This window comes from Delphinapterus leucas, chromosome 4, assembly GCF_059928025.1.
Source record: "Delphinapterus leucas isolate spDelLeu-1000000601 "Yukka" chromosome 4, BTC_Dleu_Yukka2, whole genome shotgun sequence".
NCBI classification, from domain to species: domain Eukaryota; kingdom Metazoa; phylum Chordata; class Mammalia; order Artiodactyla; family Monodontidae; genus Delphinapterus; species Delphinapterus leucas.
The window spans coordinates 140,024,630-140,048,390 of record NC_143132.1 but is presented as its reverse complement, the minus strand read 5'-3'; the positions used below and the strand labels follow the sequence as shown (position 1 = coordinate 140,048,390).

The 23,761-nt window shown below is 41.3% G+C and overlaps 1 protein-coding gene and 1 long non-coding RNA gene across 3 annotated transcripts in view; one reads left to right on the top strand and one right to left on the bottom strand.

Annotated features, from left to right (window-relative positions):
* Positions 1 to 3,684: 3,684 nt before the first annotated feature.
* On the bottom strand, positions 3,685 to 12,783 carry LOC149749448 (uncharacterized). The gene is made up of 3 exons (XR_016393144.1): positions 11,269 to 12,783; positions 10,614 to 10,708; positions 3,685 to 7,893 (listed from the first exon to the last, which is right to left on the bottom strand). It is a non-coding gene; the product is annotated as an uncharacterized LOC149749448 (long non-coding RNA).
* Positions 11,821 to 23,761, top strand: part of ANKRD28 (ankyrin repeat domain 28) — a 180,566-nt gene continuing 168,625 nt past the window's right edge. For both annotated transcript variants that reach the window (XM_089911164.1, XM_022561781.3), the window contains exon 1: positions 11,821 to 12,138. In XM_089911164.1, the coding sequence (XP_089767290.1) occupies positions 12,112 to 12,138 (27 nt within the window). In that variant the 5' untranslated portion in view covers positions 11,821 to 12,111. The remainder of the gene's footprint in view (positions 12,139 to 23,761) is intronic.

Below are 23,761 nucleotides of genomic sequence, written 5' to 3'. Positions count from 1 at the left end.
TTTATTATTGTCTTGATGATAATTCCTCTCTCCCACAGTGCTTAGTTGGTTACATATAAATAAATACTTATTGGGACTTCCCTGGTGGTCCAGCGGGGAAGACTCCATGCTCCCAAGGCAGGGGACCTGGGTTCGATCCTTGGTCAGGGAACTAGATCCTGCATGCCGCAACTACAAGATCCTGCAAGCGGCAATGAAGATCCTGATTGCTGCAACTAAGATCCGGCGCAGCCAAATAAATAAATAAATAGATAAGAAAAAAAAGACTTATTAAATGAAGGAATAGTCTGCCATCAGTCCACAATACCCGCCACCCCTCCCTGTTGTAATCGTCAGCAACTTTCCAGTTATCTCCCCTCATTCATTTGCACCTGCCTGTCTCTCCACGTGACCAGCTTTTCTTGGTAACTTCGACAAGCTCATAAATGTCCACCTGACAACTCTGGCCACTCAGTTTCCTAAACTCCTCACCTCCAATGATCTTTTCCTCCACCCCACATTAGGTACCCATTCCCATGCTCGTATAACTCGAAACCTTGATTTTAAGCACTCCATTATTTGACCGTTGCCTCCTGTCTCCTAGTTCACTTATTTTAATACCCGCACTCCAGCCACTCTGCAACCCCAGCAGGAAATCTGGTCCTTTGGCCCCATCCATTTTTCACTGTCCTTCCTCTCCTCACTCTCTTCTTCATCCAGCTAAACTCCCTGGTCCACCACTGTCATCACTTCTTCGTGTACATCCACAACGCCCTTGCCATTTTCTTTCTCTATCATGCTTGCCCAGAAAAACTCCAGTCCTGGTTAAAGCCAAGTCTATACTTTGTCCTTACACCCAAGCTTTGGAACAAACCTGGTTAAAACAGTCATAGCTTGCTGTTTAAACTTATGATCATAAATTATAGGAGGGCCCTCGGCAGTGCCTGGTAACTCTTCATGTCCTTAGTCTACCCTCTCTCACTCTTCCAGAGGCCCAGTCCTCAGTCTTACCTGATACTCTCACCTACTGATACTCTGGGAAGAAAATAAAACAAAACAAAAGAGAGCTAATAGCATCTTGTCCAATAATCTTATCTTCTCTACTCTCCCAGTCTCCACGCCTTAAGATGGATGAAGTGTCTGTGCTCTTAATTTAGGCTAAATTTTCTGTTGAGACAATTCTCCACCTGTCTCACATTTCTTTTGTTTCAGGCTATCTTATCAAGGATGTTTGCAGAGTGAACAGCCTTGGAGATAGAGATAGTGTCTCCCTTTGGAACCAACACCAGGGATGCTTACTGTCCAGTGTAATAAAAATAATGTCTCTCTCTGGAGCAAAGGACAGGTATGTTTACTGCCCCATATAAAAGACTGGGGTTTGCTGAGTTCAGATTTCCTTACTTGTAATGCAACCCACTGAGTGTGCAGGTGTCACCTGGCTCTCTTCACACTGCTCTGTGGGAACTGAGGTTCAGGAAACTGATGCAAGAAAATTCTGATACTCTGGTTACCACTCTCGCTGTGAGAAATGAAGTCCTTTGTCTCTGACCCAGGAGTCTCACATTTTCTGCCAGCATCCATGAAATTGTGACAGGCTAACTTGTTAGCATGCAAGTAGGGTAAAGTCTCAGACACTTCAGAGTTCTTGACATGTTCTGATGCATCCTCTGAATCGCATCTCATCCCCCCTTGCCTTCTCAAGGACTTTGCTCCTGCAGGCATCTGCTCTCTCCTTCGCCTGGTCAATTTTCCCCTTTCGACTGTGTCACTCCTCAGACTATACACAGGTAATAACTCCCATCTTAAAAGACAAAAACAACTTCCCTTTGGTTTCTCATTCCTCTCCATTTACTGCCCCACTTCTCTGCTGCCTTTTAAAACAAGACTACTTGAAAAAAATTGTCTGTACTCTTTTCCCCCACTTCTTCACTTCTCATTCCCTTCAGATTTTCAATGACACAAGTTTCCTGAAACCCTTCCTAAGGCTGTCAGCCACCTCCAGAGAGTCTAATCCAATGGTCAATTCTCATTTCCCTTTTTATTGGACTTAGCAGCACTCAACCAGGTGACTACTCTCTTACCTGAAATACATTGTCTTGATGTGTGTTTTCTTATCCCACTCAATCTCTTTTGCTGGCTCTTCCTACTGTGCTGAGGTTATGTGATCTTTGTTCTTCATTCCATTAATACAGTATATTACATTAATTGATTTTCAGATGTTAAACTAACCTTGCATTCCTGAAGTAAATCCAACTTGGTCATGGTATATAATTTTTTTTTTGAGTGTTGAACTTGATTTGATATTTTGTTAAGGATTTTTGAATCTTTGTCCATGAAGGATTCGTCTGTAGTTTTTTTTTTGTTTGTTTTTCTTGTGACAGCTTTGTCTGCTATGGTATCAGGGTAACACTGGCCTCATAAAATAAGTTGGGAAGTGCTCTTTTTTGTCTTCTGAAAGAGTTTATGAAAGACTGGTATTATTTATTCTTTAATTTATTTTATTTATTTTTATTTTTGGCTGTGCTGGGTCTTTGTTGCTGTGTGCGGGCTTTCTCTAGTTGTGGTGAGCAGGGGCTACCCTTTGTTGCAGTGCATGGGCTTCTCATTGCAGTGGCTTCTCTTGTTGCGGAGCAGGGGCTCTAGGTGCTCGGGCTTCAGTAGTTGTGGCATGCAGATTCAGTAGTTGTGGCTCTTGGGCTCTAGAGCGCAGGCTCAGTAGTTGTGGCACATGGGCTTAGTTGCTCCACGGCATGTGGGATCTTTCCGGACCAGGGCTCTAACCCATGTCCCCTGCATTGGCAGGCGGATTCTTAACCACTGTGCCGCCAGGGAAGCCCTATTTCTTCTTTAAACAGTTGATAGAATTCATCAGTAAAGCCATCTGGGCGAGGGATTTTGTTTGTGAGATTTTAAATTACTAATTCAGTATCTTTACTTGTAGGTTTAGTCAAATACTTTATATCTTCTTGAGTTGGTTTTGTTTGTGTACTTCTAGAAATTTGTCCATTTCATCCAAGTCTTTTAATTTGTTGGCATTAAGCTGTCAATAATATTCCCTTATAATCCTTTTAATTTCTATAGGGTAGGTAGCAGTATCCTATTTTCTTTCCTGATTTTGATAATTAGTGCCTTCTCTTGTTTTCTTAGTCAGTCTAGTTAGGGGTTTGTCAATTTTGTTGATCCCTTCAAAGAAGCAAATTAAAATTTTTTTCTCTATTGTCTTTCTGTTATAACATTTATTATTTCATTCCTCCTGCTTGCTTTGGGTTTAGTTTGCTCTTTGTTTCCTAGTTTCTTCAGATGAAGCTTAGATTTTTGATTTGAGACCTTTTTCCTTTTCTGATATAGGCATCTGAAGTTATACATTTCTAACCACTGCTTTAGATACATCCCATAACTTTTGATATGTTGTATATTTTTCATTAAGCCCAACTTATTTAATTTCCCTTGCGATTTCTTCTTTGACTTTTGGGTTATCTAGAAGTGTGTTGCTTAACTTCCGAATATGTCGTGTTTTCTCAGATTTATTTGTTATGGATCTCTAATTTAATTTCATTGTGATCAGAGGACATACTTCGTATAATTTTAATATTCTTTATTTTATTGGGACTTATTTTGGTCTTCAGCATATGGTCTATCCTAGAAACTGTTTCATGAGCACTTGAAAAGAAAGTATGTTGCAGTTATTGAGTGGAGTGTTCTATAAATAGTAGTTAAGACAAGTTGGTTGATAGTGTTGTTAAAGTCTTCTCTAGTTGTTCTATCAATTATTTAATGTAGGGTGTTAAAATCTGTATTATTGATTGTCTACTTCTCCTTTCATTTCTGCTGGATTTTGTTTCATACATTTTGGGGTTTGGTTCCTAGCTGTATGTATGTATGTATGTATATATACACACACACACACACACACACACATATATATATGCATATATATTTATTTTAAAAATATTACGTATTTATTTATTTAATTTTGTATTTTTGGCTGCGTCGGGTCTTAGTTGTTGCATGCGGGATATTTCTCTGTGGTGCGCGGGCTCTTCATGGCGGTGTGTGGGCTTCTCTCTAGTTGTGGCGTGCGGGTTCTTTTTTCTCTTCTCTAGTTGTGGCGCGCGGGCTCCAGAGCGCATGGGCTGTGTAGTTTGCGGCACGCAGGTGCATGAGCTCAGTAGTTGTGGAGCGTGGGCTTAGTTGCCCCGCGGCATGTGGGATCTTAGTTACCTGACGAGGGATTGAAACCACATCCCTTGCATTGTAAGGTGGATTTTTTACCACTGGACCACCAGGGAAGTCCCTATATATTTATAATTGTTATATCTTCTAGATGTTTTGACCTTTTATCAAAAATGTCTCCAGTAATATTTCTTGTCTTAAAGTTTATTTTGTCTGATATTAATATAGCCACTCTAGGTCTCTTGTGGTTACTTTTTTTTTCTTATTTTTGAAAAATTGAAGTATAGTTGATTTACAACATTGCGTTAACTTCTGCAGTACAGCAAAGTGATTCAGTTATACATATATATACATTCTGTTTATTTAATATTCTTTTCCATTATGGTTTATCACAGGATAATGAATATAGTTCTCTGTGGTATAAAGTAGGACCTTGTTTATCCATTCCATATGTAATAGCTTACATCTGCTAACTCCAACCTCCTACTCCATCCTTCCCCCAACACCCTCCCCCTTGGCAACCACAATTTTGTCCTCTATGTCCGTGAGTCTGTTTCTGTCTCGTAGATAGTTTCATTTGTGTCATATTTTAGATTCCATATATAAGTGATATCATATGGTATTTGTCTTCCTCTTTCCGACTTACTTCACTTAGTATAATAATCTCTAGGTCCATCCATGTTGCTGCAAATGGCATTATTTCATTCTCTTTTATGGCTGAGTAGTATTCCATTGTATATATGTACCACATCTTCTTTATCCATTCATCTGGCAATGGACATTTAGATTGCTTCTATGTCTTGGCTATTGTGAATAGTGCTGCTATGAACATAGGGGTGCATGTATCTTTTTGAATTATAATTTTATCTGGATATATGCCCAGGAGTGGGATTGTTGGATCATATGGTAATTTTATTTTTAGTTTTCTGAGGAACCTCCATACTGTTTCCTATAGCAGCTGTAACAACTCATTTCTTTTACATCTTTATTGGAGTATAATTGCTTTACAATGGTGTGTTAGTTTCTGCTTTATAACAAAGTGAATCAGTTATACATATACATACGTTCCCATATCTCTTCCTTCTTGTGTCTCCCTTCCTCCCACCCTCCCTATCATCCTTCACTTTCAATCTACTTATATCTTTGAATTCCAGGTGTGTCTCTTGCTGACCTGTAACACAGAGTTGGAGCTTGCTGTGTTATTCAGTCTGATAAAATCTGTCTTTTGAGTAGGGTGTTTAGTCCAATCACATTTAATGTACTTATTGATATAGTTAGAATTTCTTTTGCTATTTTGATAGTTGTTTTCTATATGTCTCATGTCTTTTTTATTCCAAGGAAGTAATGAAATCATGAAGTGCCAGTGTATTTGTAAACTACTTAATTTGTTGCTAAATAAAATATGCGAAATACAGAAAAATAGAAGGACTCATACATCTGTCACTCAGACATAACTTTATTTAATGTTGCAGTATATTTTCTTCCAGAGTTAATTTTTTTTCCTATTCAGATATTTGCTTGCTTGATTTTTAACAGAGCTTATATCATACCATTCATACAATTGTATATTTTTATCTCAGGCAGTCTATTATATGCATTTTCCATGTGTTTCAACTACAGAGGAGCAGTCATCAGCAGAGAGATAATTGAAGCAGTTAAGCAGAGACCCCCTTAGAAGAGCTTTTGACTCAATGAAATGGTTCTGAGGGCCCTGTTGTTGAAATAAGTGTCCTTGTCAAAGAACTGGACAGGTCCAAGGGTTGGTTTGGAAGACAAGATGTCTGAGCAGCACCTGTTGCATCATGAGTCTCAGTTATACTTGGTTCTTAGTTTCTTACTTTGTGAAATATAACAAAGGAAAGGCATTGTCTCCTGTATGTTTGGTAAAAATCACCTGTAAAATGGCTGGATTTAGTGTCTTGGAGAAGTGGTATGAACTATTTTTTTTTTTACTGTTGATTATGTGTGTGTACGTGTGTATTCATGTATAAATCTCACATGGTATCAAGCTTATTGATTTTATGGTATTCTAACGTTTTGTCTGCTTGTCTATTAGTTTCTGATGGTGCAGTTGCCAACTTCTCTACGTAGTTCCATCAAATTTTGCTTTATGTGGTTAAGTGCACACAAATTCATGAATGTATTGTGACTGTGTATCTTCATGGGGGATAGTTTCTTTTGTGATTCCTACAAATCGCCTCTTTATTTCTATCAGTCCTTCTTGCCTTAAATTCTTATGCCTGATATTAATGTTATTAGACAAAAAATTTTGGGGTTAGTATTTTCTTGGTATATAGTTTTCTTTAATTGCCTTCCCCCAAACTTTTTGGTAATATTTTCTAACCATATATCTTGCAAACAGCACATGGTTGGATTTCTTTTTTTAAAAATCCAGTCAGAATGTATTTGTTGTGTTGTTGTTGCTTTTTAATAGGCCTAAACCATGTATATTTATTGTGATTAATAATATACTTGGACTTCTTTATACAATCTTATTTGAGTTTCCTATTTATCATAATTTTAGTTTGCTTTTCCTTTTCTTCTTTCTTGCCCGCTAATCTGGTAACTAACTCTTCTCTAGGTCATTTTTTTTTTTTTCTCTCTCCATAGGTTTGGAAGTCACACATTCTATTTCTCTTATTTTGGTGAGTCTCCTATGTTTAATATATACACCACTAAGGGGCTCTGTCATATTCAAGGCTGCCATAATCTTTTAAATAGCCTTTCTATATTTGGGATAATTCCCTGGTCACAGATCCCTCTTCCCCTGTGTAAAACTGAGAACTCAAATTCCTTGCCTCCCTTGCAGCTATGATGCAGGCCTACGATACTGGCTCTGCTAACCAGAAGCACCAGTGGGAATATGAGGATGTGAGGATACAAGCCCTGCACATGGCTCCCACTGTCCTGGTGCAGGTAGAGGCCGATATCCAGTTTGTGGAGGTGGCAGTGGCTGCAAGACTAATTTTCTGACACAGAATTGGCATTGATGCTGATGGCAGGAGCAGATGAAGAGAAGTTGAGCTCCTGGCATTTGGTGTTTGATGGGAGCAGCAGCAGTTTCTTTATCACACCAGCTCTATTACATGGTTTAGGGCACTTTTTCTAGAAGCTCAGCCCACGCTTGTTTTTTCAGCTCTCCCAGTGACTCTGGGAGCTGTTGAAGATCGATTTAAGGAATTCTTGCTTGGATTTTGTTGTTTGCAACAAAAAACTTTAACCAATGTAATAGCTTGTCAAAGTCTAAAATTTAAGACTACCTCACTCCTTCTGAATAAAAAAAGTTGTCTTTAACTCAGAACTCCTTTCTGCCATTATCTACCACATTTTTATGGGCTAATAACTTAATTTCACCTGGTTTTAAAATTCCAAAATACGGGTACTTAAAAAAATACTACTGATTTAGATTAACCAAGATATTCACTGATTTATCTGTTTATCCTTCCTTCTCCCACTCACTTATTCCTTTTGGGTTCAGCTTTTTGCTTGTTGGAGTATATTCTTTCGTATCTTTTTCAACGACCATCTGTGAGTCCTAAATTTTAAAAATGTGTTTATTTGGGCTTCCTTGGTGGCGCAGTGGTTGAGAGTCCGCCTGCCGATGCAGGAGACGCGGGTTCGTGCCCCGGTCTGGGAAGATCCCACATGCTGCGGAGCGGCTGGGCCCGTGAGTCATGGCCGCTGAGCCTGCGCGTCCGGAGCCTGTGCTCTGCAACAGGAGAGGCCACAACAGTGAGAGGCCTGCACACACAAAAAAAAAAAAAAAAAAAAAAAAGTGTTTATTTTATTCTTCCTCTTGAAAGATGGTTTAGTCAGGAATAGAATTCTAGTTTCTCAGGATGGACTCTCAATACATTGAAGATATTTCCCATTGTTTTCCATAGCCTATTGTTGCTAATAAATCTGCTAACAGGTTGACTGTCATTTCTTTTAAGATAACTTGACTTTCCTCAGTGGTAACTCTGAACATTTTCTTATTGTGTTTGGTATTCTCTAATTTCACTACTATGTATGGGTCTCAATTTAAAAAACTTTGCTTGAGCCTTAGCATCTTCCTTTGATCTGATAACTCATTTTTCTTCCAGTCTGACAAATTCTCACGCATCATCTCTATGGAGATTGCTTCTCCTTCATACTCTATTTCCTCCAGAAACTCTTTTATATGTATATGAGGTTTTCCAATTCTATGCTCTAGGTCTCTGAACGTATCTTTGCTGCTTTGGCAGTTTATTATATGCATTTTCCATGTATTTCAGGCTCATGATAAAATGCATTTTATAATATAAGGATTATCTGGCTCAAAAGCCATCAATAGTTGTCTACTTCCTATCACATAAGCTATTCTTTTGGCTTTCCAGGTCCTCATGCATCCAGGCCCTGTCATTGATTAGCTGGGTAACAATGGGCACACCCCTTCTTTGGACCGCAGTTTCCTAACCTAAAAAGGTTACTGAAAAACTTAAATGATGTAAAGCATATAAGGTGCTGGCAAATGCCCACTGTGGTTGTAGCACAGTAAGTAAACTTGGGTGTGGCTGCCTAGCTCACAGCAATTACCCTGGTGGTCACATCTACATGACATCTTTCCTCCTACTGTTTTAAACATAATTCTGAATGGAAGCTGTCATCAATTCTCAGACCTTGCTTCCTTGGTTGTAGTGATTGGCTGAGGCATGGGCACATGAGTCTAGCCTGATTAGTCATTCCTTGAGACTTTTAAAATTTGAGGTTTCCTTCATGACTGCACAGTACTTAAGATGTGAGTTGAGCTGCTGACTGCAGTAAGGGAGAATGAAAGTGACATTTAGAAAAGGGTGGGGTGATAAGGGTGGGACAGAGAGATTACCAATACCATTCAAGTTCCTGGCGTCATCAGCTTTGATGACATGGGACTTTTCAATACTACAGATTCCTTTAATATTTAAATATTTTATATATATATATGCCAGAATAACCTTATAATAAAGATTTAAAAAATAGTATCAGAATTTGAATATGAATCTTATTTCATTTTTTTGCTCAATGACACAGATTTCTCATTCCTATTTTTCAGAATGATTGTCACCCTCTCTCCAGCTATGGAAATGTAGTTGCTGTAATAATATTAAATTTGAATGGTTCTGCAGAGTTCCCACAGCCTTTCATACCATTATCTTATTTGATTGTGTGAGATGAGTAGGCCAGGTAATGTTATGCTTAGTTTTTACAGATAGTGAAATTAAGATGCAAATTGGGCTTCCCTGGTGGCGCAGTGGTTGAGAGTCCGCCTGCCGATGCAGGGGACGTGGGTTCGTGCCCCGGCCGGGAAGATCCCACATACCGCGGAGCGGCTGGGGCCGTGAGCCATGGCCACTGAGCCTGCCCGTCTGATTAAATGGTGTTCAGGGTGGACGAGGGTGAGAACCAAGCTGGATATTAAGCATTATCTATTGGGAGCTTGGAACCTTCTATCTGCAAGTTGTCAGGGATGGTGCCTTGTAAAATACTTTCATTAATTAATGTTAATTAGAAAATCTCAGAAGAGCCCTGAAAACTTTCATTAGCTCAATCCTAAAACCTATTAAAATGCATACTTGGTCCACAATTTACGTTCATACTCTCAAATGCACTTGTTTTCCCCAAAGTGAATCTTCTTCTTCTTCCTAATCAAGTTTCTGTTATGCTTTTAAATTCTAGAACTTTTAACTCAGAGGAGAGGTTTTTGGGGGTGGGCTGGGGGAAGAGGGGGATGTATTAATTCCTGGCTAGACATCCACAGTGCTTAATAGGCTTGTGTATGAATGAGGGTAAATTCTTACACTCCTGGACTAAGAACTCTGTATTGGACATAGCACATGGGTAATTGTTTACAAAAGTGACTTGTGATCAAAAAGTACTCTAGCAATATTATCACAACACCTCTGTTGCGGAAAACTCAAGTGTTTTCACAATATTAACTCCTTCACCCTCACTGAACTGATAGGAGAGGTGGGGTGGGAAACAGTATTCCTATTTTGTGTGCAGGAGTTGATGAAGTAAAGGGGAGAGAGGTACTGAGGGTGCAAAGCAAGAACAGTCTGGCTTCATCATGAGTGTTACCTCACAGTTGTGAGAATCCCTCCATTTTAATTTGAAAATATAATTTATGATGAGGAATGTCATTTTAGATAACTGTTTCTATAGAATCAAGTCTTTGGTATGCCAAAGAATATTGGAAGGATCATGCTATTAGTCAGCAGTGTTTTTCATTTTGCATTCTGATATTTTCATTTTTTATGGGGCTAAAAGAAGTTTTTTGTTATAAGTGCAGCACTATAAGACACTGACAGTCCTGGCATAGGTCCCCTTTTCTCCCGACTGCCATTAGACCCAAATCGATCTTCTAAATAAAGTCTGTCCCAAGAGACACAATTGATGTAGGGAACAGGGAACTTTTTAAAACCAAGCCTGACGTCACACATTCGTGTTCTAACCATCTGTACCTTTTATTAACCAAGGGCTGGAGTCGCCCGGGCGGACACAGGCGCACAGCAGTCTTCTCCCACACAAGCCTGGAATGGCAACAGTGTGCTGTTGCCTAAGAAAGAAAAGCCGTTTCAGAGCTGTGGGGTGGCGTGGGGGCGTGTGTAGCAGGGGAGTCATTCCTCTCCTCCTCCATCCAAGGATGCTATTTATTGGCAATCCAACACATCTTTTTTTTTTTTTTTTAATTGATTTCTCTCGAGTGGGAGGCAAAACCCTTCAGATGCAAATGAAGAAAGGGGGAAAAATGCAAGCCAGGCAGGAGGATTTGGGGAGAGAACCACAGCCTTGCTTCGGTTTGGAACCGCGGGTAGAGAAAGGCTTAGGCGTCCACACCAGTTTGGCTGCGAAGGTGCTGCCTTTCTGCTCAGAATGCCAGCATCGCCCCCCTCCCCCACGGTTGCTGCCCGCGGGAGGGCGGCCCCCCCAGACGTCCCCTCTAACCTCCCCAGGTCCGGAGGGGCGCGTGCCAGAGAGAAAAGGGGCGCTCTTTCTCCTTAGACAACGTGCCAGACCCCGCCAGTTCACGCTCCCCTCCCCCTCCCTCCGGCCCTGCCCTCCTGCCCGCCCCCCAACCCCCGGGAGGACAGCCGCTTCCCGGTGACCATCTCTCACCCCACTCCCTTGGCTCTTGCATCCTGCGGAAGCCCAGGGGCGAATCCTCACTCCCCCTCCACGTGCAAGTCCTGTTCGCCACCCTCCCCTCGCCGCTCCCAGGAAGGCAGCAGCCTCCAGGTGCCCACCTCTCACCCCCTTTCCGGCCCCTCACCCCTCACCCAGCCCCTGCAGTCTCCTCCGGCTTTAGGGAGCGTTCTGCACGCTCCCTCCACGTGCGAGCTCCGGGCAGTTACCCCCCACTTCCCGGGACCCGCACCTCAAGCCCGGGCTCCTCCCACCTCGCCCAGGGCGCGCGCCCAGGGCACCTGGCTGCCCCTCCCCCGGCTCCGCTCCCTCGCTCGCCCCCGCCCAGTGCGCCCGGCTCCGCGCCCACCCTCACCGCTTCCTCCCCCGCCCTTGCCCATCCGGGAGGCGGGGCCCGAGCGAGCGAGGCGGCGTGACCAATGGGCGCTCGTCTTACTCTGGCCTCTCCCCCGCGCGGCCGCCAATCGCGGCGGGCGGTGGTGGTAATATTGTGGAGTGGAGTTTGGATGCCGCGGCTGCCGCGGGCTGGAGCGGGGCGGCCGCGGGGGCTGCCCGGCTGTCTCGGGAAGGGGGCGTGAGGCGGCAGCGGCTGCGGAGACAGCGGAGGGAAAAAGAAAGAAAGGAAGGAGGAGGGCGGGGAGTCCTCGAGGAGGAGGTGGGATCCTCCGGTTCCTCACCTCTCGGCTGCGGAGGGCGGCGGGGAGGCGGCGCCGCCCCCTGCCCGCGGACTCCTTAGCTCACTGCCGCCGACCCGCCGCCTCCGGGCGCAGGCGAAGCTCCTGGGGCGGGAGCGGTGGCCGGGCGGCGCCGACCGCCATGGCGTTCCTCAAACTCCGCGACCAGGTAGGCGAGGGGCGGCAGGCCCGGGGGTGGGAGGGAAGGCGGGAGGAAGGGGGGGCCGGCGGTGTGGGCCGCTGGGCGCCCACTCGGCGGGGCGGTGCGAGGGAGGCGGGGACACCTCGGGGGTCGCGGCGGCGGCCCGCCTGTCAGCGCAGCCCGGCCGGGGGAGCCCACGTGCCGCCTCCGGCCGCCGCCGCCGGAGGGGCGGGTCCGCGCTAGCGCCGGGCGCCCGCGTCCGGGTCCGCGCCTCCTCTCCAGGTGAGGCCGGGGCCTAACAGGTGGCTTCCCGCAGCCAGGCGGGGCGCTGCCGGCGGCCGTGACCGAGGGTCACGACCTTGCTGGCTTGTTGGCGTCGCCGGGTAGTTCGAGGCCGACTCTCTGGGTCAAAGGAGATTTTGCTCAGGGAGTAGTTATTCAACGTGTAAGTTCCCACACTTGTTTTCTTCTGACATCTTGTGCACCATCATGGTTACTTTTCTTGACTCAGGAAGAGCTGCTACAAGAATACCTGAAGTGCGGTAAACTGTCATGACTCTTGGATTGAGGAAATATTTTGTGTCTAGGAACGAAATCGTAACTGTATCAGAATTACTTGTACACCTGAAAACGTTGAACGATGGGTAACAAGGCTTTCAGGCGATGCAGAGGTTTCCAAACATCTGAATCTCTCCTTGAAGGAAAAGGGAAATTAACGTGTGAAATATACCGAATCGCAGTAGACTCCTTAGTGCTGAGAATTTATCTTTGCCATTTGTTTTTCTGAACAGAAGATAGTGAACAGATTTGAAGGGAAGGTAATTGCATGTATTGGGAAACTATTCCGAAAGTGAGTTCCCCTTTTGAAAAACAGTGAGGGAAAAACTTGAGATATATTTTTCAATGTTGTCTCTTAGTGAATATTGTACCTTAAATTCTGAATCTAAGTAGTGTCATTTAATAAGTGACTTTCCGGTTTAGGCTGATGGCTGAACTTGTGTATCATTTGGTATCAGAAAGTTTTTAGTTGGTGTTAACATCATCAGGACATGATACTTTGAAAAACTCTAGTGTTTAGTCAAGCTTATACTTTGTATTTCAAATTGTGGAACTGCATTGTCCAGTATGATAGCCACCAGCCACATGTGGCAACTTAAATTTAAATTAACTTTAATTTTATTATTTATTTTTGGCTGCGTTGAGTCTTTGTTGCTGTGTGCCGGCTTTCTCTAGTTTTGGTGAGCGGGGGCAGCTCTTCATTGCGGTGCACGAGCTTCTCATTGCAGTGGCTTTTTTTTGTTGCGGAGCACGGGCTCTAGGTGCGCGGGCTTCAGTAGTTGTGGCTCTCGGGCTCTAGAGCGCAGGCTCAGTAGTTGTGCACGGGCTGAGTTGCTCCTTGGCATGTGGGATCTTCCCGGACCAGGGCTCGAACCCGTGTCCCCTGCATTGGCAGGCGGATTCTTAACCACTGCACCACCAGGGAAGTCCCTAAATTAACTTTAATTTTAAATAAAATAAATTCAGTTCTTCATTCCTGCTAGCCACGTTTCAGGTGCTCCATAGCCCCACGTGGCTCTTGATTATGGTATTGGACAATACAGGTGTGGAGCATCTGTATCATCAGAAAGTTCTGTGGGGCAGCACCATTAAAGAATAAGAGGTAAAGCATAAACCAATTCCTGTACAGTTAACTCACGTTGTACTCTTAATGGTGTGTAACTCAAGATCCAGGGTCTCCACTAATCTTTACCAATCTAATGGCACCTTGTGGTTCCATAACTTATAGTTGAGGTAACAATTTTTGTTTTGTTTCTCGTCTTACGCTTTTGAAGAAAGTTGTTTGGATTATGTGTGTTAGAAATTTGGTGAACTTTTGGGAGAGCATCTCATTTTATTCACCATCAGATTTAAACAGAAAAAGGATTGTATTTTCAGTTGGACATAAAATCCAATTGCACCTTTGCATTTGTGTATTTAGGAATTGCAGTTGTGAAACAATTGTGATGCTACTCCAGTTTTATATAATATCTATTAATACTTGGTGGTAAAGATGATATGTAAAATGTCACCTGTAAACTTGAAGGTATTTGGGCAAGTTAATGAAGTGGCATGGCTGGGGCGGGGGGGGCGGGGAAGAACCTTGGGGTTTACCTCTAATAAACTACTAAGTAATTGGCTCAGGAAGGGAATAACTGCTTTTAGAAGTCATCTTATGTGTTGATATTTTATTAGCTGTTAAAAGCGATGGTACAAATGAAATGGAATGCAAATACTATTTTAACCTTTCCCATCTACAGGACAGGCAGTTCAGCTAGACGAATTATTTTATTTGGAGGAAAGGAGGAGATCTGTTTAAGTACACAGAATTTTAAAGCTGAAAGGTAGTTGACATAGCATTTAGCTCAGTCATTTACACTTGAGCTAGGAGGTAGTAGAATCTACTTTTCTATGTTATTTCCATGTGTACACCCTGTATTTTGCTTTTTTCCATCTTTGTAAATACAGTCTATTACATAGAAGCTAAACATGGGTAGGGGTTGTTTTTCTTTGTGCATATAAGCATCAGGGAGTTCTAGATGGTTTAAACATAAAATCAGTGAGTAAATAAAGCAGTTTGTTTTCATATCCAATCAATGACAATGCGTAAGACAGCTTTCCCTCATTTTGTGCCAACACCAATATGGGGGTAAGAAGTTACTACTGTGCTATTTTCTATTAGTAGGTGAAAATAACTTTCAATTGTAAATGAAATGAACAGAACTTGTTTCCTGTTTGTAGGAAACGTCCCTGGATTTTTTCCCCCCACATAAAAGAGTTTATAACAGCACGAATCTGTAACAGTTGCAGGGTTTTGTTCAACAGGTGTCACTGTCAGGTTTTTTTCTCTTTGCAGTTACTAAAAATGTAATCATACATGGTTACATTTAAAATTTATTTTCTGGCTTTATTGAGATATTATTGATATATAACATATGTAATTTTAAGGTGTACAGCTTTGATTTTATACATGTATATATTGTGAAATGCTTACCACAGTAAGTTAGTTAACACTTCCATCCCTTCATGTAATTACCATTCGTGTGTGTGTGTATGTGTGTGGAGATAACATTTAAGATCTACTTCTCTTAGCAGCTTTCAATTATGTATATATAATAGAGCGTTGTTAATTATAGTTACCATGCTGTACATTAGATCCCCAGATCTACTCATTTTATAGCTGGAAATTTGTACCCTCAGACCAGTTACAGGCTTACATTTTATCAGCAGTGATTCATAGTATACCCTAATAAGAAAGGTAGATGGTCTTTGTTTGGTTCAGGGGTAACAAACTCACAACTGGGGAGCTAAATGGCGGCTGATACTTGGCTTCAGTATCTAGGACACAATAGGGAGTGATGGGGATCATGGCAAATAGCAGGTATGTTAGCTGCTGTTCGCTCCAGGCCATTTTTTCTGTGCAGGTGTGCCTAGTATTTTTAGAACTCCAGTTTTTTGTAGGAAGCCAGAAATACAGATTCTTACGAAAAATTTCTATTTATAAGTGTTGGCAAGTTGGTAGATAACATTGAGAAAAATTCAAAGCCGTGGTTTTAAAAAGGGGGACCAGTTTGTCACCACTAGTTTAGATCAGCTTGAGGAAACAAGCTATTATAAAATTAGATTCCTATTAAAAAACAGTTTTCTCTGAGATAAAATAGCCAAAATGGTCATAAACTTAAAAAAAATTGAGATATAATTTGCATACCATGAAATTCACCCTTTTAAAATGTTCAGTAGTTTTTAGTATATTCACAAAATTGTACAACCATTACCACTGTCTAATTCCAGAACATTTTCATCACTCCAAAAAGCCATTAGCCAGACTTCCCTGGTGGCGCAGTGGTTAAGAATCCACCTGTCAATGCAGGGGACCTGGGTTCGAGCCCTGGTCTGGGAAGATCCCACATGCCCTAGAGGAACTAAGCCCGTGCGCCACAACTACTGAGCCTGTGCTCTAGAGCCCACGCTCCGCCACGAGAGAAGCCACCGCAATGAGAAGCCCGCGCGCAGCAATGAAGACCCGATGCAGCCAAGAATAAATTAAAAAATAAAAATAAAAAGTCTTTAAAAAAGCCATTAGCAGTCACTCCTTGTTCTCCCCTCCTCCTACCTCCTGGCAGTCACTAATCTACTTTCTATCTCTATGAATTTGCCTGTTATATTTCATATAAATGAAATCATACAATATGGCCTTTTATGTCTGACTTGTTTCACTTGGCATAATACTTTTAGCGTGAATCAATTAGAAACTTTTATATCACGTTTAAGACTTTCTAAAAAAAGTTTCTATACTTTTGTGCTGTTTTATTGCCTCTGGTAGTGTGCATATGTATAGTTTGGATGTTGTTTTTTTCTGTTTTCCGAGTTGGTTTTATAACTCAAGTTAAACTTTGTTTGCAGTAGTACTAAAAAGGATAATAGTTTTCACATTTGGATTATTTTTGTGTAGGAGCCATCTTTGTGTTCCCTCCTGGGTTAATGGTCATTAGGTAAGAATTCTTGATATATTGAAGGATTTTCTTTTTGTTTTTTTTGGTTTTTTTTTTGCGGTACGCGGGCCTCTCACTGCTGTGGCCTCTCCCGTTGTGGAGCACAGGCTCCGGCCGCACAGGCTCAGCGGCCATGGCTCACGGGCCCAGCTGCTCCGCGGCATGTGGGATCTTCCCAGACCGGGGCACGAACCCGTGTCCCTTGCATCGGCAGGCGGACTCTCAACCACTGTGCCACCAGGGAAGCCCATGGGTTTGTTTTTTTTTTTTTTTTGAACAAAGTTGGCATATCAATGAGTAGATATTGTATGGATGAGAATAAATCACTGTTTCAGATAGTAAGTTCTCACTTGTCAAGCATTCACTAAGGGTAGAGCATTAGTTGACTTTTCAGTAGGATAAAAAACTAGATGATCCTTGAAAAATCTTGTAATTGGGGATACAGAATGTATGAAATGCCCCCAAAACACTGATGCCCATATGTTCAAGTATTCCATATCGAGTGTCTCCTTGCTTTCTGTTGGAGATTGTGGGGGACACAGGGTAGAGTAGCTACCATCTCTGTTCCTAAGAATCTTATTGGCTAGAAAATGAGCGAAGACATGCATAAATAAATGCACAGCGTCTGAGATACTTCACGTGAAAAGGTTTATAGAAGTTGAGGAAAAACATGGAGCATATTCTTTGGAAATGTAACTACTATATAATTCAGAAATAAGTGTGTTCTATGTTTCTTGACTTTTTTTTTGAATGCTTTGTATAATACAGTGTAGAACATGGAGTGCTCCATAAGAGATGGAGATAACATGATTCTGAATTCAGAAAGGATCAGATGATCTGATTGTAGGCAGAGGGAAACCCTCATGGCAAGGGAGGTATTTTAGGTCCACAGAAAGGGTTTGTTGAGAGCAAACATTTGGGCAGGAAAGCAACAAGAGGGAACCCAGAAGGCAAGCCAGAAAAAGAGGATGGTATATTTCTGTTGGGATAGTTAGGCAATAGACCTGATTGGTGGGTGTAGTTGGAAAGGACTGGAGGTAGATTAGTTGAATTAACAGTGACTACATTATGAAGTACTTGGAATACAAGGTTAAGAAGTTTGGACGGATTGGTAGGTGATGGGAAGTCTAAGCTAGGCTGTGAAGAGCTTCAGGGGGAATGTGCATAAATGTACTTTTCTCAAGAGGGTTCATAGTTTTATTAGATCTTCTGAGGGGCCCATGATACCCCAAAGTTAAATAACCGCTACATTACAGGTTTTAGAAGAGTAGATTATAAAAGACAAATAGGGACACCCAAGACTGGTTAGGTGGCTACTGCTGTAATTCAGAACATATGTAAAACCTTTTAATTTAGTATAAACTGAGTATATTAATTACTAAGCCAAAGTTTGAATGGAAATGAGTACATCTTTAAAGGATCGTTATAGCTGTAATAATGACTCACTTATGTGTACAATTATGTCTTATATTCATATAACAATTGATAAGTTTTTTTGTTGCATAGTCCCACTAGGGTCAATCACACATTAAAATGCAATTGAACATTGATTATGGTAGTGAAAAAAAAGCAGATAATCCAGGTAGTTAGGTTTGGGTTGTATTAGGTTTTTCGGCATTTTATTTCCTTTTCGTTTTTCTAGTCTAATGTAAAATTCATATACCTGGGCTAGACTGAGATACCCCTGGAAAATGTTCTGTGCCTGGAGGAAATAGTTTAGGATTAAGCTTTTTTGTTCTGGATAATGTATCCTGTGGACAGTTCACATCAAGCCAATCACTGAGTAATACTTATAATTTAAAATGAAAATTAAATGAAATCTCCAGTTATTTAAACCAATAATGTTTTAAAGTGTTACAGTATATTGTACACGATGATTAAAGTTCCCAAGTACTTTAGGTTTGATTTCTACTCTGGTCCCTAGCCCCAGTTCTTCGTTATACTATTAAGGGATTCATCTACCTTCCTTATGTGATACTGATTTTAAGAAAAGTTGCCAGGATTCTTCGTGTATACCGGTTGTCATACAAAGCAAAGTCTAGATAGAATTACTACTCCCACAGCTAAAGTTCACTTATAAGCAGTAAATTTAAGTTCAGATTCTTAATTGGCGATGGTTTCATCTTTGATTTATTATAAGGTTAAAGGTTATGTCTTTTCTACTCTTGTGGATTTAAGGTCACAGGTAATATTAAAGCATGCAGCACAGGACAAGATATTTAAAAGGGGAAATTAGGAAGCAGTTGTTTCTGACACAAATGCTTGTTCTGGAAGCCTAGAATGCAAGTTATTACAGTTGAACACTACATTTTTTTTTAAAATAAATTATTTATTTTTGGCTGCATTGGGTCTTTGTGGCTTATGTGCTGGCTTTCTCTAGTCATGGTGAGCAGGGGCTACTCTTTGTTGCAGTGTGCGGACTTCTCATTGCAGTGGCTTCTCTTGTTGCAGAGCACAGGCTCTAGGCGCACGGGCTTCAGTAGTTGTGGCACGTGGGCTTCAGTAGTTGCGGCACGTGGGCTCCAGTAGTTGTGGCTTAAGGGCTCTAGAGCGCAGGCTCAGTAGTTAGGGCGCACGGGCTTAGCTGCTCCACGGCATGTGGGATCTTCCTGGACCAGGGCTCGAACCCATGTCCCCTGCATTGGCAGGCGGATTCTTAACCACTGAGCCACCAGGGAAGTCCCCTCTTATCCTTTTGAGGGAGCTCCTGGATTAAAAATGATGAAAGTCAGAAAGGACCTACGTAGCTATCTTTAATATTGTATTTTTATTGGTGTAAATTAATTAGGATAAAATCAGATAATTCAAACAGGACTTTGAAAGATTTTATGTATGTGTTTGGCGTGGATGTGTATGTAGATGGGTAAACAGAAGGCATCTATGTTGGATAGTTCTCTGAATGGTGAGAGGTTTCCCCCACTTTTTGAAAGCTTATATGCTAGGCGTTGTATAGTTCCAAGAGTGCCAGATTGGGTTATGCCAAGAGTGAGAATGGTGTCCCTGGGAGAACTTTATAAACAGCAAGTCAAGTGACATTCACATCCTGGAGAAATGGAGTTAGTTGGACTTCAGAGTTAACAACAGCTCGCTTTTAAGGGATGTAAAAGCAAACTGCAGCATGAAGGGTGGGCAGTGCAGTTGAAGCCAGCTGAACAGATCGGAAGAGCAGGTGTAGTATTAGTCACACAGAGCCAGTAAGTAGCCTAATCCAAGGTATAGGCAGGTAGTTAGAAACCAGCATGTCTGTTAGTTGAATGATTCAAATAGAGAGGTCTGGAATCGAGAGACTTCAGTAGAGGAGGGCTGGGGGCTGTAACCTTGCAGACATTCTCATTTGATACTGTAGCGGGGACAACGGAGGGAACGTGGTGGGAGTATTTCCCAACTTAGAAACTAGTCCGGAGTTGTAAATGAAAAGACGATGCAGGTGTATTATAGAAATGTTTTGGAAGATTGTGTATATGTTAAATAATGGTTAATCCACCTTGCTATTTTAAAGAAACTGTGAATTATTTTAAATAGCCTCTTAATAAAACAACTTATTTTTAATCTTTTATCATAAAGCTGAATTTCTATGTATCATTTTCACATAAATTTAGATGTACTGACTTGATTGCATAACTATTACAAATGATCAGCAGTACATGGATTATTTTGTATGTTCTGATGTATTACTGGTTTAGAACCTTCTGTGTTTTGGCTATTGAATTATTGCTTTTAAAATGTTGCTAATCAACCTGTGTGTGTTTTCTTTCCTTACTAACAATGTTCCACCTACCTATGACTCCAGATTCTATTATAGTCAAAAGAACTCCTTACCTGTTCACTTTCTAGTTTCCTCAAAGTCTTGGAGCCACAGTTTTGAACTTGGAATTCCTTTTGTCTGACCATAACTTTTTTCATCATTGGTTGTCCCGTCTTTTCACCTACAATGAAGCTGAGCTTTGCTGTGTTGGAACCTACTTCACCTAGTTGGTTAAGTTGAATTTGGCCCCAAACTGACCTCCTGAGAAGTCTTGAGCTCCTGATTCGAGCAGTATTGGCTAGGGTAGTGTTTTCTGAAGTGTGGGACAGCTTTTCCTACTGGTGTGTTTCTTGAGATTTTACAGGGTGACCTGTCTACTTGGACTTCCAGGTGTTGACCCACATTTCCTTGCTTCTAGTCTACTCAAGACCGTAGCCTGGTGTCCTGCTTCAGTCTCACTTTCCTCTGGCCTGTTTGGGGGTTTCCCAGCTCACTTCATTGTACCCTTTCGTATTAACCATTCCTACTCATCTTGCAGCTTTCATCTCTGTTTTTCCACCTCAGCCTCCTTTCTTAAACCCTTTGCCACCCTCAGTTCCTAACTTACACACACCTCAGTCTCTTCCCCTTCACCTCGGTCTGCTGCCTCTTGGAATTTGTCGTTCCTTTCCATTCCCACCCCTTCTCAGGCTGTGCCGTCTTCTCAGCAAGCCTTGACTCTCAGTGGGCACTTTACCCACAGTTCCCCCCATTGGCGCTGTTAATGTCAATCTTACATTCTTATCCTCTACCTTTTCTACTCTTGTCTGTAGCCCCAGTATTACCCTCTCAGGTTATGCCTTCATTCTTTCCTGTGGCTTTGTTGGGCAAAAGAAGCAAATGACTTAAAGAAAAGGTTAAGTAAATATTAGTAGATGTCATTCATGGATATGGAAAACAATTATGATAGTCTTAATTGAATGTCTGGAATGCTGGAACATATACTTTTAATTCTGGCTCATTTATTTATTCCCTTTGTGACCGTGGGCAAGTTATTTCACTTAAGTTTGTGTTTCCTTGCCTAGAAGAGGGAGGTAGTTGTGTCTAGCTCGCTGAATTGTTGAATTAAATGAGAGTGTGTAAAACCCCTGGCACATAATTGGCACTTGATAAATGGCAGCCAGTACTGTATTGAAATACTTTGGCTTGGGACTTAGCTCTTCCACTTTCTTACTGTATGACCTTGGGCAAAGAAACTAAATCTGAGCTGGAATTTGTTTTTAACATCTTTTTTGAGATATAATTCACAAAACCTGTACATTAAAATAATTTAATAATGTATAAATTAAATAATGTATAATTCAATGTGTTTTTTTTGTTTTGTTTTTAGTAAACTCAGAGTTGTGCAACTATCAACCACAATCTAATTTTGGAATATTTATCACCTCAAAAAGAAGCCCTGGGCCAATGAGCAGTTACTCCCATTACTCCTAACTTCCCCTCCTTTCTCTTAACCTTAGGCAACCACTAATTTATAGGTAAACCTCAGAGATATTGCAGGTTTGGTTCCAGACCACTGCAATAAAGCAAATATTGCAATAAAACAAGTCATGTGAATTGTTTGGTTTCCCAGTGCATGTAAAAGTTATGTTTACACTGTACTGTAGTGTATTAAGTGTGCAGCAGCATTATGTCTTTAAAAAAAAACCAATGTACATACCTTAATTAAAAAATATTGCTTAAAAATGTGAACCATCATTTGACAATGCAGGGTTGCTACAAATCTTCAATTTGTGTAGATGTGTGTTTTAATTTTGCTTGGGAAGATTCGTATGAGTTGCTGAATTGTATGGTAAGCTTCTGTTTAATGTTTTAAGAAGAGCCAAGCTGTGTAATCCCTTTTGTGTGTTGCTGGGTTTGGCTTGCTGATATATATATATATATTTTTCGGTACGCAGGCCTCTCACCGTTGTGGCCTTTCCCGTTGCGGAGCACAGGCTCCGGACGCGCAGGCGCAGCGGCCATGGCTCACGGGCCCAGCAGCTCCGCAGCATGTGGGATCTTCCGGGACCAGGGCAAGAACCCGTGTCCCTTGCATCGGCAGGCGGACTCTCAACCACTGCGCCACCAGGGAAGCCCTGGCTTGCTAATATTTTCTCTCTCTCTTCTTGTGATGTCTATTTCTTTGGTATGAGGGTAATGTTGGTCTCATAGAATGAACTGGGAAGTGTTCTCTGCTCTCTTCTAGAAGAGTTTGTGAAGGATTTGTAGTATTTCTTCTTTAAATGTTTGGTAGAATTCACCAGTGAAGCTGTGTGGGCCAGGCCTTTTCTTCGTGATAAACTTTTAAATTAGTAGTTCTGTTTCTTCACTTGTTATAGATCTCTTCAGATTTTCTGTTTCCTCTTGAGTCAGTTTTGGTAATTTGTGTCTTTCAGGGAATTTTTTCATTTTATCTAAGATATCTAATTTGTTGGCATAAACTTGTTAAAATATTCCCTCATAATCCTTTTAATTTCTCTAAGGTTGGTGGTGATGTACCCCTTTTTATTCCTGATTTTAGTAATTTGTCTTCATTATTTTTTTCCTCAGTCTAGCTAAAGGTTTGTCAGTTTTATTGGTCATTTCCAAGAACCAACTTTTGGTTTTATTGATTTTTTCCCCTATTTTTATCTTTTCTATGGTATTGATTTTTTCCTCTAACATAATTTCTTTCCTTCTGCTTACTTTGGATTTAGTTTGCTTTTTTCTTATTGCTTAAGCTGGAAGCTTACTTGAGGTCTTTCTTTTCTGGTATCCGTGTGTACAGCTATAAATTTCCTTTTCTGTAAATTTTGATATGTTTTGGTTTTGTTTTCAGTCAGTTCAAAATACATTCTAACTAAAAAGTTCCCTTGTGATTTTGTGCTTGACCCAAGTGTTCTTTAGAAGTGTCTTGTTTAATATCCAAACATTTGTGGATTTCCTAAATTTTTTGGGTTTTTTCTAATTTAATTCCATTGTGATTGGGGAATATTATTTAAATTCTTTGTCTTTTCAGTTCTTTTAAATTTGAGACTTTCAGTAGCTACTAAAAGTAGCTGCTTCCTTGCAGGCGTAAAATATTTACAAATTTGTGACAGAGTTACAGTTTGTGGAGTGGGAACCATGGGAGCAGTCTGTGAAGTTCGTGAAGCATCCATTTGAGAACCACTGTTACAGAATGAATAGGTTGCTGCTGTGTGTGTGTGTGGAATGGAGTGTGTATTGAAACATTAGATAAACATCTTCTGGCATCTGACCATTTTTTCTGATTCTTAAAGGCTGGGTATATGTAAGTGGTACCTTTTAGTAGTTTTGATATGACAGAAGTGTTTGATCTTTTTCTTATATGATACTCAAAACTTTATTTATTTTT